Below are 16507 nucleotides of genomic sequence, written 5' to 3'. Positions count from 1 at the left end.
GGATCCTGCCCCGTATCCGAACCTTTACCTGTGACCGGAGTGGATACGTCAGTGAGTCGGATCAGATCCCCACTCGAGAACTGTAGAAGATCCGGTGACTCTGTCCTGGCTGTCGCCGCCTCTGAGGCTCCTCCTTCCCCCGCCTTCTTTCCCTCGTTCTGCGCCACGAAGCAGGAAGCATGACCAGTCTTCTCTGGCTGTGATGGGGAAGGGGAGGAAGCCGAGGTACCAGGATTCCCTCCCTCTCCCCGAGAATTGGAGGTTCCAGGACCTACCTGTCTCCTCCTCCGATGATGGTCCTTTCCGTGGAGAAACCCAGGGGGCCGACGGCGAACCTTCCCCCACCGATGCCGATCGGGTCTCCCCTGCTTCCTCTCGAGACGCCTGTTTTCTCCAGGTTCCCATATCCGAGTTCGTGACACGTTCTAGAGCAAACGAACGGAATTCCGTGGACGAAGGCTCCGTTAAAAGAGACAAGGATCCGAGGAGCGGCCGGTCGCTGAATTTGGCTTGCGATTCTTTGCCTTCTGCTACTACTGCACCTCCGGAGGTTGACGATACTACTTCTGCCTCTTCTTCTGAGGAAGGGGAGGAGGGGAAACCTGCTACGATTGAGTCGCAAGAACGAGATTTAGCAGTGGCAGAGAGTTCTAATGAGCGCACGGATGCCCTCGACGCGGAGGTGGTCTTTGACCGATTAGCAGAGATTGCTATCGGTGCTCAAGAGCCAGAACTGAGCGAGGAAGAGATCAGGATCAACGAGGAACTGCAGGAAGATGAGGTACTTACTCTTTCTTTATCTCTCTCTCTCCCCTCCCCCTCCTCTCTCTGTGTGTGTGTCTCTGTTCGCCAAGACAAGCGCACTATCATACTGGGTTACATCCGCATATTAAAAGCGAACGCACTACGGAAACGCGTTACATCCTTAATCCTGCTGATATGTTGTATATCCTGCTCTATAGATTTCTTTCCATTTCTACATCTTTTTCGTTTGTCTACATAAAATAAGGACAAGAATCATGTAAGTATAATACCGTAACTATAAAACCCAATGTGATGCACAACCTACAAAAACAATAAATACTTGCTGGCAACGCTCAAGTAGGGGAAGGATCACTAAATAAGGCACATTTACGTTTTCTCTTATTGACAACAAAATCTCATCCACTGGAGTGCATGAGCGTAAGTGACCACTGACCAGTGCGTGTCATGAACATAGCATCCCATATATCGACGTTTTTTGGGAATAGTCTCCTATGCAAAATTTTTAAAAGAGAATTGTGTCTTAGCCTTCAAACTAAAGCAAAATACAGGACAGTTTGGATCTACCTGACCGGGTGGTTGGACGAATTCAGGTTTGCGTCAAGATAGTCTCAGAGCTATGCTCAACTCTTGAATCTTGTGATCTAACTTTCAAGAATGTGTTTTCCGTATGATTGTAATGTCTTGTTTGTAGGGATAGCTTGAGAATGGTTTCGTATCTAATATCTTCGAAGAGAATGGTGCCTGCATATACCTGAGCTTAATATGGTCGACTTGATTCACAGCCCTTCGTGTTGAGCGAAATAAACTACAGGATGTGTTGAAACTCGAAATCCTCCAATTTGTGTACTCAGGTTAATTTTGAGTCTAGCTGGTAGTGTAGGTCGAGTTAAATCTGGTTCTTTTAATAGGATCCTCTGTGAGGTTCAACGTCAGTGGACGGATTGTAAGAATCTGGTTTCTTTGGTAACCTTGTTTTATCAAAGCCCAATTTTGCTGTAACGTGTGAGCTTAAAGTTGCTGTTCAGGTGAATAAGCCTGGTTTGGCTTTTTAAAGTAAAATTAATGTTTCCATAGTTAAAAGTATCCTTCACGAGGAACCGTCACTTCTAGCGTAGGCAAAGTAATCTGCATTAAAAGATGAAGAGACCAACGTAGAGTGGTCTTCCAAAAAGCTTTAGCCGATTGGGCTTTCTGGTGAAGTACTTCTCTTCTCTGGATTTGTTTTGATTCCTGTAACCCTCTAGCAGATTTCAAAACTTCTCCAAGGAACACTGCACAAACTTGTAGGCATGAACAAAGCAGATTCCATGCTTCCCTTTTCAGGGATTGTGCTGCTTCATTCTTCTGGAACCATATTTGTGGATCCAGTGTTGCACTTATTGGTGGAAGTGGTCCTAACTGTTTAGTTGCTCCCAATTCTTTGTTAAAAATTAAAAGTGATTTCATTGCTATTTAGTTGTAGGTCTGTTTTCTAATAATTCTACTTCTTGGATGAATAGGATGCAATCTGCCCTTTTTGTTTTCTAGACACCTAGCTTCTTAAGTCTTCACTTCGATTTTCAAGCAAGCACTTAATAATAATAAACTCAGGATTTTTATGTTGATTTTGTTTAGCATGGTTTGAAATCCATGCAAATGATCTTCAATACAGGGTCAGTAATGATTGATAGACCAATTGATCAAAAAAATCATCGCCATCAAAAGTAAATGCTGGTGAGTATTCTGGTGGAGCTAATTGAGAGCATCCTTACGCCCTCTTTGGTTGGAGGGAAAGGGAGGGATAGAAAGGAAGGGAAAGGAAAGGATGGGAAAGAGAATGGGAAAGGAATGGGATGGAAAGGAAATGAAAGGAAAGAGATGATTATAAAAGTTGTTTGGATAGAAAGGAAATGAAAGGCTAAAATCATGTTTGTTTGGACTACATAAAGGAAATGAAATGATTTAATTTATAATACTTTACAATAATACCCCTAAAATTCAAAATGCCTAAAAGATTGAGTGGTTTCTCTTTGGAGCCCCGGTCTTGTGTTCGATGGAGAGTCCATGCTCCATACCCTTGAGAGAGTGTCAACGGGTTGGGTTTGACCCAAACCTATCCTCGAGTCGAATTGGACACCAGAGAGAGAGAGAGAGAGAGAGTACCTACAAGCCGGTAGAAAGAGCTCTCACGCAACACAGAAGCAAGGGGGAAGACAAGGAGAACGTGAAGGCGTTGGTAAAAGGGGTATTGTGGGTAGAAAGAAGAAGCTCTTTCCTTTCCTTCCAAATCACTCCAATTTTGTAGGGATTGGATTTACACTACATTTTCCTTTCATTTCCCTCCCTTTCTTTTTCCTTCCTTTGCAACCAAACAAACTTTTTAATTTTCTTTCTTTTCTCTCCTTTCTAATTAATCAACCAAACAAAGGATTAATTGTTCAATCTCTCCCTTTCCCTCTCTTTCCCTCCAACCGATCAGGGCGTTAGTGCCTTCAGTAGCAATGAAGCTCCTTGACCTGCTATTGTTGACCTTGTAGAGGCAAAAGTTGAAGTGGATGGTGAAGAAAGAGATCATGATGCATATTCTAAGGTCTGGTGGGCCAATCACAAGTAAAAGCTGCAGCACCCTTACAGTCGGTCCAAATGGACCACTTCCACCCTAAATCACACGGGTGCGCCAACTCTGGTGGTGCACCCGTACCCGCATTGGTGCGGCTGCTGGTGCTGGTGTGGCTGACACTGCGTCAAATGAGTTTTGACCATTCTAAAAAATGATTTGGCCAAGTTTTCATTGATATATCGACTCAAGGTAACCTTGATAAAAAAGAAGTTTTAAAATATAGACAAATAAAATTACTTATATAACAAATAACATATATATGTATATAATATATGTGTTATGTATACATATATATTCATATGATCTTGTCGTACCCGCACCCAAATTTTTTTTGGAACTTGCTGCATCCCGCACCCACACCTCGCACCCATGTGACATAGCTTCCACCTTTTCCCTCAGGTTTTGATGCCAAGAACACACACACACAAAGAGATGATAACGGATGTCAAGCGGGGTTGCAAGCTCTAGTTCGCAACTAGAGGTTTTTGTCTGGGGGGGGTTGCTTTGTCGTCTTATGTCATTAGCTCATACTTCGCCGTAGTTGACCGGATAGTGGTTACCAAAGTTGCCTTTTTGAGAATTACCTGTACATGTTGGGAACCTGAATGTATTCAATTTTTGGGCATGTATTTGTAAAACAATCAAAGCTAGCTGCCTTTTTATAACTTTTTCAAGCTCACATCCAAGAGAGAACTTTTGCCCCCTGAATTGTCCTTCCTTAATGTGAGAACAGCGGACATGTATATTTGATTGCACAGATTAAACCAATTGGGGGATCATTAACGAGTATGAAGATTGATTACAAAATATAAAGGTGGTGTCCCCCAAAAATATATTGGGCATTTGGGACTGCTGACTACCACTGATTAAAAGCGTAAAGCTAAACTATTGATCTGTTCAGTTGATGTTTTACAGCGACTCCCTTGCTATTAAGATTACCAAACTATTGATCTGTCCACTTGATGGTTTACAGCAGCTCCATTGCTATTAAGACTACCAAAGGTTTACTAGAATTTTAGGGAAGAAAGAAAAGGTGCAGGAAGGGAAAGAAAGTGTCTTACATATTTAAAGCTATTTTGGTGAAAAGGGTTTCTTTTGAGGTGAGTTGTCTGAAAGAAAAGGTGCTTAAGCTCTGAACAGCAAAGATACTCTGTGTTAAACTTCACACTTTACAGGGTTCATTTCAACTTTTGACTGGTTAGAACTTACTCAATCAGTGATCTAATGGGTTCACAATGGAATTGAACGTGAAACAGGGACCAGAATGGATCCTAACTGACTAGATACATCCTCTTGTCTATCTTAGAGTTTCCCACATAATGGGACCAAATTCTGTTGAATTCAGGAGAGAATTAACATTTATGCTTGAGACAGGTTGTCCCCTGGCCTTGTGGTGGGACCACATGATAGTGTAACCTGAGGTTCAAGGTTCGAGAACCGGTACTGATAAAAGAGTATTTATGTTTGAGAAAGTCATTCCAGAGTCTACTCTGATTGGATAACCAGTTGATGCTTAATCAGTGTCTAACAGAATTGCAGTCCCCAGTATCTCTTCGAGTTCAATTGGTTTTATCTTCTTGATCCTTCATTGTTTTTTATTGTTCTTAGTGACAACTTTTACTTCTATTTTGAATGTGTGCTTGTGAATTAAAGCCACCAAATAGTGAATTTCACTTGTTTTGATAATTTGATTCTGCATATTTTTTCCCAATATTGATTTTTTTTTTTACAGCAACTAGTTTTGAAGGCGATTTATGGGGAAAATATTAGTTATTCTGAAAGAAAGGGAGGACTGCGAGCACTCCAGGTTTGTTATAACCTGTGAAATTGCACACAGATGAGGGAAAGAGGATTTTCATTCGTTTATATTGTTTTTGCAGATCCATATTCACTGTGAAATTCCTGATGATTTTACTGTCTCAGTAAAGCTTGACTCATCCACTGATGTTGGGGATGCTCATAAAAGGGATATTGGGAATTGTGGATCTGATGAGTTTGTGTATTCTTTCAAGGTTCAGCATCTTCCCCCGATTAAGTTGACATGTTTGTTGCCCTTGTCTTATCCAAGTCACAGAACCCCCTACTTCAGGATCTATGTTGAGTGGCTGGATGCTAAAAGAATAAGTGATATTTGCTGCATGTTGGACACTATCTGCACTGAGCGACAAGGGCAGGAAGTAATATACCAGTGTGTTGAATGGCTAAAATGTTCATCTCTTCCATACTTAGGGTGTGAAAGGGGGATCAGACTAGGTCCATATGATTGTTCTGTAAGAGACAAACGGGCAGTATCAGGGTGTGACTCTCCAAGTGCAAATATTCTGACACTTATGAGTTATAATGAGAACAAGTGTCATGAGGATTTTCAAAAAAATCTGCATACATGTTCCATCTGCCTCAGTGAGCACTTGGGTACTGGTTTTAACTTCTAGTCGTGCTTATCTTTGTTGATTTGCTTTGCTTTTTGTGAAAATTGTCATGGTTTAAAATTTAAATGTGTTCTATAACTCTTTAACAATCTTGTTTGGTCGGAAAGTGTTGTCATTCTCTTTTTGTACTCTTACCATCTAATGCTGAAATGTTTTGATTTGTCAGGACTGGACTTTGTTCGACTCCCATGTCAACATTTTTTCTGCTGGAAATGCATGGAAACCTTGTCAAGAATGCATGTAAATGAAGGTACAGTAGACAAGTTGCATTGTCCTGATGTGAAGTGTAAGAGCATTCTACCACCTGCACTGCTTAAGTGTCTTCTTGGAGCTGAAGCATTTGAAAGATGGGAGTCACTCTTATTGCAAAGAACTTTGGACTCGATGACTGATTTAGTGTATTGCCCAAGGTGCGAAACTCCCTGTTTGGAGGACAAGGATCATGATGCTCAATGTACCAAGTGTTTCTTTAGCTTTTGCAGTCTCTGTGGTGAACATCGTCATGTAGGAATAGAATGCATGACGCGAGAAGCAAAGCTTCAGATATTGCAGGTTTGGACCCAGCAACTTTATGGTGGAAATATTTGATTAGCAGATTGATTCCAACTAGTACTAAAAGTCTAAAACCCATGAGCTGGAGTCGGTAAAGAACTGCAGAAAGTGGCTGAACTGGAGTAGGATAATAACATGTTTATTGTTAACTTATCTTGTCCAATTACCCTCACGTCTTGTGAAATCTCTGTTCTTTCAAAGCCGATAGGTACCACCACTTCAACCTTTGGTTTTTCATCTTCATCGTTAACTTGGCAATTGCCTGATCCCACTTGATTTGAGACTTCCGTCTTAGATTCCTGTGTGCATGTACTCTACTTATTATATTTGGATATTGGTGCGTGCCTTCATTTTTCTCAAAATTGAATTTATATTGAGATATGATGCTTCTTGGATGTAAGATATCTATATTGGTTTTATACATTCTTCATCTCCTTGTAACATGCTTCCAGAAATTTTTGTTTCTGAAACAATTCCAGTTTCATTTCATGAATGTGTAGGTTTGTTACCATGACAACCTCTTGACACTGTATAGCTTTTGCCACATCTACAGGAGCGCCAAAAGCGTCAGCTGAAGGCCGATCAAAGGCGCAAGGAGCTAGATCTTATAAACCAGATTCTTAGCGTCAAGGAGGTGCTCCGTGTTTCAAAACAATGCCCTTCATGCAAGATGGCAATCTCAAAAATTGAAGGTTGCAACAAGATGGAGTGCTGGAACTGTGGGCAGTACTTTTGCTATAAGTGCAACAAGGCAATTGATGGCTATGATCATTTTAGGTACATTTTTTACGATAGCTGCCTACATGCTTTGTTCTGCTTGGTTTCTTCCCACTGAATTGGGTTTTCTTTCATTGTGATGAAAATCTAAGCAACCTTGCCATAAAAAGGAACCAAATCTAAACCTACCTCATTATCCTTGAAGCGAAGGAAATTGTACACTTTTTGCTGCGCAAGAAATTCAAAACTGGGAGCGGCAGATGAATGATCGACAAGCCATCGCTCAGGCTCAGGCTGAATTGCATCCTGAAGCTGCTCATCCTTGTCCCTTCTGCGGTCAAGCGAATGCAAAGGTGAGAAGTCTAGTTATTGGAAGAAATCTTCACGGAGCATGGGTAGCTACACTATTTTAAAATGCTCTCTCCCCTACAGATTTTAAAGTAGTAGACATTGTTGCCTACCATTGTGGATTCAGAAATAGCTAGTGCTAAGGGATAACGTTGGCTGCACTTTCTACGAAACTAACCATATGCATGTAAATGTGTCCATTAGCTAGGAAATGATACAAAAATCTTGTTTCCTAAATGCATAGATAGAGGTTCATAGGAGGAATAAAGCTTTACATCATTGATTTAAGTCTAATAAAGTTTTGATCTAAACAATGGAGACCATGCTTTTGTCTCTTCTATTTCTTTTTTGAACATGAACACTATATGTTTGACAATTGGTTCGTTCTATGCACTCGAGTCCCATGATGCCACAGAAGCATGTTTAACATGTTGAACTCCAAAGCAATGTGAATTTGGATATACTAACCTTTGCATTTTTTCCTTTTCCATTTCATTCCTCTAAATCTTTTTTCTCTTGTAAAATACAGATCGGAAATAACAACCACATCTTCTGTTGGTCCTGCCAAAATCATTTCTGTGCTTTGTGTGGCAAAGTTGTAAGGCGCAGCTCACAGCACTACGGACCGAAGGGCTGCAGACAACATACTCAAAATTGACTACAATCGCAACCCAACCCCCATTTGAGTTGAGAAACCGTCCGTCCAGATCATGGGTTGGGGCGCATTTATTTGCAGGAGTTCTTTCTCATCTTAATTTCTATTTTTCTTGATTTTTGTTCAAGTGCGTTAACAAAAAGCTCCAATGATGGTGCATTTGTCTACAATCGCAAGTGTCATTTTCTGAGGCTTATGCCTGTGCGGGGGATGTTTCTCTGCACACTTGTTGTGTCCATAATATTTTGTTACTCATTAAAAGAAAATCCTTTCATGAATAAACTGCTAGTAAGCTTTGGTGTGTAGCTTAACTCACCTCCCTGAAATCTAGTTTATAATAAAACTGCTTTCGGTCATCTACAATTAGCTCTAGCTAGACACTTGTTGATTTTTTCTTACGAGATTGACTGTGAAGTGTTAAATATGATCTCCTTATGCGAAAACGATGGAATGATGATCATGTTTTTGCGACGTGCGAATGGGATATAATTTCATTAGTTGATACTGCAGGATTTTTCGTTCTTAAGTTTCGAAACAAAGTGACCGCATTGGCTCCAAGGTGTATAGCTCAAACGGGTGGGCTGGAGGCGTATGTGTGGCTTGTGATCACTAGTTCGATCGCTGGGGGTTAAGCTCTTGTACCAAAAAGGGAGGTGAGCTCTATATGCAAATTGAAGCATGGGGAGGTGAGAGCTTCGACTCTTATTTAGATGGTGGGATAATCTCTCTTACCTAAAACAAAGAGAGAATGGTTACAGCACTGGTTTTTCTTTTCTTCATAGCCTGACGTTATTTGATGTTAATCCACTACTAGACCACCATATGTAGCGAAGGGGATACGAAGGGCGTTAAGTTGAAGCTCGTGGGTCAAGCTTTAAACCTGTCATTATATTGTCTTAGCTATTCTAAGGCGCTACTTTTGCGACGCTAAATACTCACCTGTCATCAACATAATAAGAACAACTTGCTACTGCAACTTCCATTTGCTGAACATATGAATAGAAGGAATTTCAATGGTCAGTGTGTTAGAATTTTCATGGTTTGAGAAGGTATGCCTTAAGATTAAAGGGGTGTGGGCTTTTCTGGAGTATTTGGTGCTGTCAAAACTTGTAAAACCCGGTTTTGGCAAAACTTGGTTTTCTAAAAGGAGAGCAAAACCTGACCTTTCTCAGGTTATTCATAGAACACCCAAGTTCTGGGTGTATTAGCCAAACAAATAAACGAACTCTGATGCTCCATTATTTATCTTTAAACACAATTTGGTGCAAATTTATATCCTGCGTATGTGGGCGGTACGCTCATCATGGGAATGTCCACAAAGGCAATTCAGTCACTAATCCTATGAATGAAAGAATAATTTTTGTATTAAGAATCTAGAACGGTTATCGTATCTCCTTGGATTGAAGGCAACCTATGATGGGGACAATCTCTTTCTGGATCAGCAAAGCTATGTTCAGGGACCTTTGAAGAAGACAAGGATGGGGAACGCTAAACCGTCCCCTGCTCCAGCAAGTGCCACCGTCAAACTGGGTAAGATCTGCAAGTCGTTTAAAGATGTCTCTCGCTACCAAAGCATAGTGAGAGCCCTACAATATCTATGTCTAACAAACGACCAGATATAAGTTCGGCAGTGAATCAAGTATGCAGCTATATGCAAAGTCCAAATGAAGACCGTCGGACAGTCGTAAAAGAAAAAAAAAATTAAGGTACTTTATGGGGCCGTTTGACAACAGTAACAATATGTTATTGTCTCATGCATCTGCTTCAAATGTTAGAACAGATTACATACTTGAAACAGATGATAGAAAATCAACTGCTGGATGTGTCGCATACCATGGTGGAAATGCTATAATCTTGGTTGTCATGCAAACAAGCGATGGCCGCTCTCTCCAGCACGAAAGTGGAGTACAAGGCCTTGTCTGGAGGAGTAGCCGAGTTATAATGGTTAGAATCATTGATTAAAAAACTTGGTTTCACCTTGGAAGAGGCTCCAAATCTGTGGTCTGACAACAAATGAGCACTCTATTTGGCTTCAAATCTTGTTTTTCATGAAAGGACAAAACATACTGAAATCCATTTTCATTTTATCGGAGGCTATGCCAACAAAGATGACATCCAAATTCAGTCCATTCGCTCTCAAGAGCAACATGCTGATGGGCTTACAAAGCCACTCAGCACTTCAAGCGTTGAAAGTTTCAGAGACAATCTGCGCTTAGGCACCGATTGTGGGGACATGTTAAAAGGAAGGTCCATTTATAGAGTCAGAGAAAAGGACCATGAGTCTAACGTCACTCGATCTTTGTGAATCCCTTTTCGTAAAATCGGTCTTACATATGATCTTGTAACGTATTGTACATTGTTCTATATACTGAGAATACCAAGTCTTTCGAACTATCAATCCTATTATAAGGAAAGATCTATAATATGTTATGTACCCAAAAAGAAGAAAAAAAGATCTACAATATGTTTTAACTTTTTCCAGTTTTGTCTTAAGAAATGTGTAAAAGAATGTCCCCGTAAAAGTTCATATTCATTAGAAAACATATGAATACAGGAAGGGATGAGCATTAAAAATATGGAAGATAAAATAGATGGGGGACTTTAGCTACTTCAAATATGGATCAAACTCTTCATGTTCGTGCAGCTGATCCAGACTTGGCTCATTTGTTACTGCGCTCAGAGTCAGCATGTAAGAACAAATTTACATATTAGTATTTTCTTTTATTGAAATTTGCGTATCAAATTCCGTCAGTGGATGACAGTGGGGACTCCAACCAAAGCTCAAAGCTTATCGGCCATTTATTGACCATCGGTTTTAGGTGCTTTACTGACAATATTTTTCAGACCGACTCCTTTGATGTCTTTTGTTGCCTTAAGATAGGTTCATTAGGAAAATTTGAGTAAAATTGTGGGTGAAGGGGCGCCGGTGGAAAAGGGAAAACCAAAAGAATATGTTATGTTATTTTCCACCATACGTCTTAAACAACGGCCTTTGAATCTGGACATCTATCACTACGTTGGCTTAGAATTTATTGCCTCGTCACTTTCATGCTTTAGTTACATAATAGGTCGACTTAGTACTGGAACTTTTTATTATTTTTCACTTTATCACATTCGGTTGAAACATGTTAGTGGCAAATTTACTGCTTGAGCATCGAATTAAACGTTTAATATCTTTTTGAAATTATAATACATGCTTTTAAAAACATTTTAATAACTTATACGAGCTATGCCTTGTGCACCAAGCATAGTTTTGAAAGGATAATACTTTCTTTTAGAAAAAACTATTTATTTTTTATTTAAGTTTATACTTTATTGGTCGATGCTTTGGAGTACAAGTCCTTTGGAACGATGTGTTGGTGACGAACGCGTCCCGGACGGTTGCAGGAGGTGTGAGGACGTGCTCGTCATTAAGGGAAATGGGAGGGCCGAAGACGGAGAAGTTGGCACAGCGCAGAGTCACAAGCCCTCTCGTGTCGCCGGACCCGCCGTTGGGGGGTCCTCCTATGAAGAAGGGAAATTACCTTTCCACCCTCTACCGGATAGCATTCCAAAAGGTATCGTCCCCCCCGCAACTTCCCCAATCCCCACAAACCCCGATCGCTCCACCGCCTTCCCCTATCGCCGTCGTCATTCGCGTCGGCTTCTTCTTCTTCGTTCGTCTCCCCCTAAAACCCCCCACCCTCCTATATAAGCTCTCTCTCTCTCTCTTTCTCTCGTCTTGTGTTGTTGATGAGCGAGTTAGTAGGGTCTGTCGCAGAAGTCACTAAGATGGAAGGTGGAGGAAATGGGGGAACGGGGGTTGGCAGTCCGCCCCCGTTTCTGAGCAAGACGTACGATATGGTGGACGACCCGTCGACGGACGCGGTGGTGTCCTGGAGCCAGGGGAACAACAGTTTTGTCGTGTGGAACCCGCCGGAGTTCGCGCGCGTTCTTCTCCCCAAGCACTTCAAGCACAACAACTTCTCCAGCTTCGTCCGCCAGCTGAACACATATGTGAGTTTGTTCATCCCGATCCAGCCGGATTGGTCCGTCCGAATGATCGATCGATCGCCGTGGTTGTTTCGATTCCCGGAGACGACAATTCGGTTTTTTCGTGGGTGAGGTAGCTGGTGTTTTTTCTCTGGATGTGTTGATCTTTTCTTCTTAGGTTTTGCAGAGGAATTAGACGTTCGCTTGTGGTGTTCATGTGCTTGATAAATTATTTGCTGTCTTTTGGAGGGTTTTAAGTGATGTGTTCTTGGCTTTTTGCGTTTTGGTTGGGTAAGCTTAACGTCCGTGGATTTCTTGTATCTTATTTAGCACCATCTTGTGAGTTTGGCTCGGTTTTTAGTGCCTTACTTGTTACTTACGCTTTCATCATTGGATCCGATTTTGGTGTTTTTCTGATATTCTGCGTTTGTGTTTGAAGAGTTCTTGATTCTTATTTCCCTTTTCTCTTCATCTAGTTTTTGTCGTTGGGTTAGTATTCAGGTTGCATTGATTTTCTCCTCATTTTTCATGTTCAAGAGAGCTGAGGTTATCTGCACCATGGGAAAAGGAAACAAATGGTGTTATGATCATTTGTGTGTTCTTTTGATGCTTGCTTGCTGTAAAGAAGCAGACTGACTGTTGTAGACTTGATACAGCCATGACTTATTTTAGGCAGAGATGCTCTGTTCTGCTTAATTTTGTTCAGCCTTGTGTTCAGTGACTTCAAAGAAGGATGGTTTGGCTGTGTGGTCCTATAATATGCATATTTATCTTTTGGTTATGATCGACAGAATTGTACTCTTCTTGTTGAAATGTTCCTGATGGGTGGGAATTTTCCGAGTCTAAAAACCCTCTAGTAAGCTAATCTGTTTGTTGTGCTTTTGCTTGTTACCATTTTCAGGGTTTCAGGAAAGTTGATCCGGATAGATGGGAGTTTGCCAATGAAGGTTTCTTAAGGGGTCAGAAGCATTTGCTGAAGATGATCTCCAGGCGGAAGCCCATCCACAGCAATGCTCAGCAGCAGCTGCCTCAAGGACAGAGTGCGACTGTAGGTGCCTGCGTTGAGGTTGGCAAGTTCGGGCTGGACGAAGAAATTGAGAGGCTGAAAAGGGATAAGAATGTCCTCATGCAGGAACTTGTTCGATTGAGGCAGCAGCAGCAGACTACTGACCAGCAGCTGCAGACAGTACTTCAGCGCATTCAAGGAATGGAGCAAAGGCAGCAGCAAATGATGTCCTTTCTGGCGAAGGCAATGCAAAGCCCTGGTTTCTTGGCTCAGTTGGTGCAGCAGAATGATAATAACAGGCGGCGCATGGTTGGAGTGAACAAGAAGCGCCGGTTGCCGAAGAGGGAGCACCATCAAGATGGCGAACCTATACCAAATGATGGGCAGATCATAAAATATCAGTCTGCAAGAGAAACTACGAAAGCCATGCTCATGCAGATACTGAACGGTGATATGCCTTCCCGGATAGAATCATCTTCAGACAATCCCAATAATTTCTTTATGGGTGCTGTTCCGGCAAGTTCCGGACCATTTGAGAATGGCTGTGCTGCCAGCCAAAGGTCCGGCGTAACTGTTCCAGATATGAAACCAACTTCTGGGTTTGAATATCTGCCTGCTGTCTCAGGACTTGCAGAGGCTTCTTCAGCTTCTGTGATATCAGATGTTCAGTCTTCTCCTGGTGCATCAGAGGTGGTAACGAGTTCAGGTGGCTCGCCTAACGTGAATTTGGTTTGTGGACTGCCGGAGCCCTTGGCCTCTGCCGAGACAGTTCTTCATAGTCCAACACTCCCGTCTGTGCTAAGGTTTGCGGCAGAAAATGGTGCTGTTGATCTTGCAAGTGGAGCATATGTGGCTCCACAACCTGGGCTTCCTCAGAAGGATCATGTACAAGTTGATGGCTCAATCCCCATAGAAGCTGACAAGCTCTCCCCCGAAGCTGATGTCGATGTTTTCTTTAATGGGGTGCCCGTTCCACCAGATGGAAGTGATTTTCCCTGGGAACAGTTGCTTGCGTGGACTCCGATCTCAGATGACACCGAGGAGGCTGAGTCGATCACCCAGGATACTTTTGCTAAGGAAAACGCCCTCTGGGATGGTGTTAATTTGCAGCTGCTAACCCAACAGATGGGTCTTCTTTCATCAGAGGCGAATGGATGAACCTTACCAGCATATGGATTTGTGAATCCTGAAGCTGATTTCCTGTTTTTTCTAGCTTCTTGTTTCCTTCAAAGAAAAACAATAAGGCAATCTGCAAGTAGGAGCTTCGCGCTATACTCTGCAACTACTGCACTGTTGCCTTTATGCGTGTAATATCTTCTTTCCAGTAAAAGATACAAGCATTTGCAAGCGCCTTCCTCCGGCACCTGCAAGTGCGCTCTGCCCGCTTGCGTGTAAGCTTTGCCTGTTTTGCCACTGAAGGGCGATGCCATGGCGGCGATGTGAACTTCCGATTAGTTAGAAACGAAGGGTTTATTTGATTTCTTCAACTATCTGATGAATTTGATGACTGTTTTTACTGGAGTCTTTGATTCTCTGTATGATAATCTTGTTGCTCACCAATGCCATTAAGTTGCAGCGACTTTCCTGTTTCAATCATAGTTAGGCCCTGACCTTTTATTGACTCCCATTGGAGTCTGTCAGGCATTCGAGTGATTTGACGGTTTCCGGAAATCTAGTCGACAAGTTCACGTTCTGCCTTCGTGTTTCTGATCTTGGAGACCAATGCCTGTCCGAGTCGTTTTTGCTGGGTCGCCAGATTTAATCAATGGAGGTTTCTCTGCCTATGTAAATCCACCACAATACAATGGTAAGCAACATAAGCAGGTATTTACTTCATGACTTAAAGCCTGTATTTACTTCATGGCTAAAACCTACATCACATTCGTTACAGTTTAGTTGAAAATCTTGTCTGCACAAGGGACTGTATGGGCGTCTTTTGAAAGCGGGTTATTCTCTCGCGCACTAGTGGAGACTGCTCCTGATATACACCCAGCCGTCAAACATGGAAAAGTTATTCCCGATAAAGTTCTGCTCTGAACTCTACCTTCGCTGCGGGAAGGGGGTTGAAAAGCCAGGAGTTATGAAGGTTCGGCGTGCAAGCGAGTTAATTTTTTATTATGGAGAAGTCATCCATGGTGACGACCACACCAACAATTTATCAAGCTATAGAACAACTTCCTCGCTAGTCGCTATTCTTTAAATGTGATGATAAAATTCAGTGTGGCCAACTCAGAGGTCCATTTCACATGCAAGACAGAGGTTCCATTTGAATGATCAACTGTCAATCCAAACACAGGACCCAAGCGATGTCAATCCAAACACAGGACTCAAGCCAAGTATTTCATGAATCTGCATCAAAATCAAAGATAGGTGTATTTCATGAATCTGCCTCAAAATCAAAAATATAGATTAATAAAAGACTCGTAGAACAGTCCTTCGCCTGCATGTATGCCCTTTTGTGCTCATATGTTGTTCTCTGTTCTTGAAATGCCAGGAACCGAACGTCTCGCATTTCCAGAAAACAGAAAGCAAACACCCTTTCCGCGTGAAAACTAGCCTTTTGGATTAAACCAGTTCTTTACACTAAAATCAAGTTCTTAACACTATTCTAATGACGTCCAACCGGATGTGAGAGTGGTTTTACATGATCCAAACGTGAAGTCTGGTGTTGTTAATCTTTTTTCCTTTCCTCCCGTGCGTAATCGTTTCTTTTACAGTAAAGGCTTCGGCGTCACGAGAAGTCTGTATTTTTCAACATGCATCTTCTACAAGTTCTAATTCATATTTGCAGGTATTAAGCATTCTTTATTAGTTCAAGAGGATATGAGCAATCTTTGAAAATGTCGTTTGGGGAATCACGCTTCACCAGTGGATCCGTGAAATTATGCATGTTGAGAAAATAATTAGACATATGTTGTTGATGATAGAATTATTGTATCCAATATGTTTTGTTTTCAGCTATTAATAGCATTGAAATTAAGAGATTGGTTGTTAGTCGATCCACAGCTGCCCATCAAGTAGTTATATTGCTGGGTGACTAGAACGAATATTTCATTGAACAGCTTAGCTTAATAAGAATAAGAGAGTTGAAATTTTCGTTACTAAGCCAGTTTTCAGCATCTATTTGTCGTTTTCGCTATGTTTCAACTTACATGTCAGTATAAAGTTCAAACTCCAAAAATCCAAAAGAGAAACTTACAACTTACTAGCCATTTCAAATACCCACGGGATAGGCCAGACCTGCCCCCTGAAACTAGCGCCGTGGATTTAAAACGGCATGATCGTCGCCTAGCTAGCGCCACGCAAAATTAGCAGAATTGCTCACAGCCTCCTTTTAAGATGCGGTAGTTTTACCTTTTAGACAGGGAAATGTGACACCATGTGCCATGAGTTCCATGCAGAAGGACAAGTGCTGCCTATGTTGTCACACCGGACTTCATTTTGAACAAATTTTTAGTAACGAT

The 16507-nt window shown here is 41.7% G+C and overlaps 2 protein-coding genes across 3 annotated transcripts; both read left to right on the top strand.

Moving 5' to 3' along the window:
* The first annotated feature begins 52 nt into the window (after positions 1–52).
* On the top strand, positions 53–8431 carry LOC116252532 (uncharacterized). Of its 2 annotated transcripts, XM_031626864.2 has the most exons (7): positions 53–781; positions 5097–5171; positions 5245–5776; positions 5960–6345; positions 6899–7122; positions 7268–7415; positions 7940–8431. In XM_031626864.2, exons 1-7 carry the CDS (start codon positions 203–205, stop codon positions 8066–8068), a joined length of 2073 nt encoding a protein of 690 aa, XP_031482724.1. In that variant the 5' UTR covers positions 53–202; the 3' UTR covers positions 8069–8431. The 2 variants fall into 2 exon arrangements, with proteins under 2 accessions (XP_031482724.1, XP_049933440.1); XM_050077483.1 differs by lacking the exon at positions 7940–8431 and having other exon boundaries at positions 7215–7341.
* Positions 8432–11623: 3192 nt separating this feature from the next.
* LOC116252958 (heat stress transcription factor A-1-like) lies at positions 11624–14533 on the top strand. Its single transcript, XM_031627618.2, has 2 exons — positions 11624–12061; positions 12939–14533. Exons 1-2 carry the CDS (start codon positions 11798–11800, stop codon positions 14199–14201), a joined length of 1527 nt encoding a protein of 508 aa, XP_031483478.1. The 5' UTR covers positions 11624–11797; the 3' UTR covers positions 14202–14533.
* The last annotated feature ends 1974 nt before the right edge of the window (positions 14534–16507 follow it).

This window comes from Nymphaea colorata, chromosome 4, assembly GCF_008831285.2.
Source record: "Nymphaea colorata isolate Beijing-Zhang1983 chromosome 4, ASM883128v2, whole genome shotgun sequence".
NCBI lineage: Eukaryota > Viridiplantae > Streptophyta > Magnoliopsida > Nymphaeales > Nymphaeaceae > Nymphaea > Nymphaea colorata.
This window is presented reverse-complemented; position numbering and strand designations above follow the sequence as displayed.

Bases quoted from the DNA above. Each gene is read 5' to 3' on its own strand.
- LOC116252958 (XM_031627618.2), top strand. From the start codon at position 11,798: ATGAGCGAGTTAGTAGGGTCTGTCGCAGAAGTCACTAAGATGGAAGGT. The intron at 12,062-12,938 runs GTGAGTTTGTTC...TACCATTTTCAG, and splicing joins TCCGCCAGCTGAACACATAT to GGTTTCAGGAAAGTTGATCC.
- LOC116252532 (XM_031626864.2), top strand. From the start codon at position 203: ATGGGGAAGGGGAGGAAGCCGAGGTACCAGGATTCCCTCCCTCTCCCC. The intron at 5,777-5,959 runs GTACTGGTTTTA...TTGATTTGTCAG, and splicing joins CTGCCTCAGTGAGCACTTGG to GACTGGACTTTGTTCGACTC. The intron at 7,416-7,939 runs GTGAGAAGTCTA...TGTAAAATACAG, and splicing joins GCGGTCAAGCGAATGCAAAG to ATCGGAAATAACAACCACAT.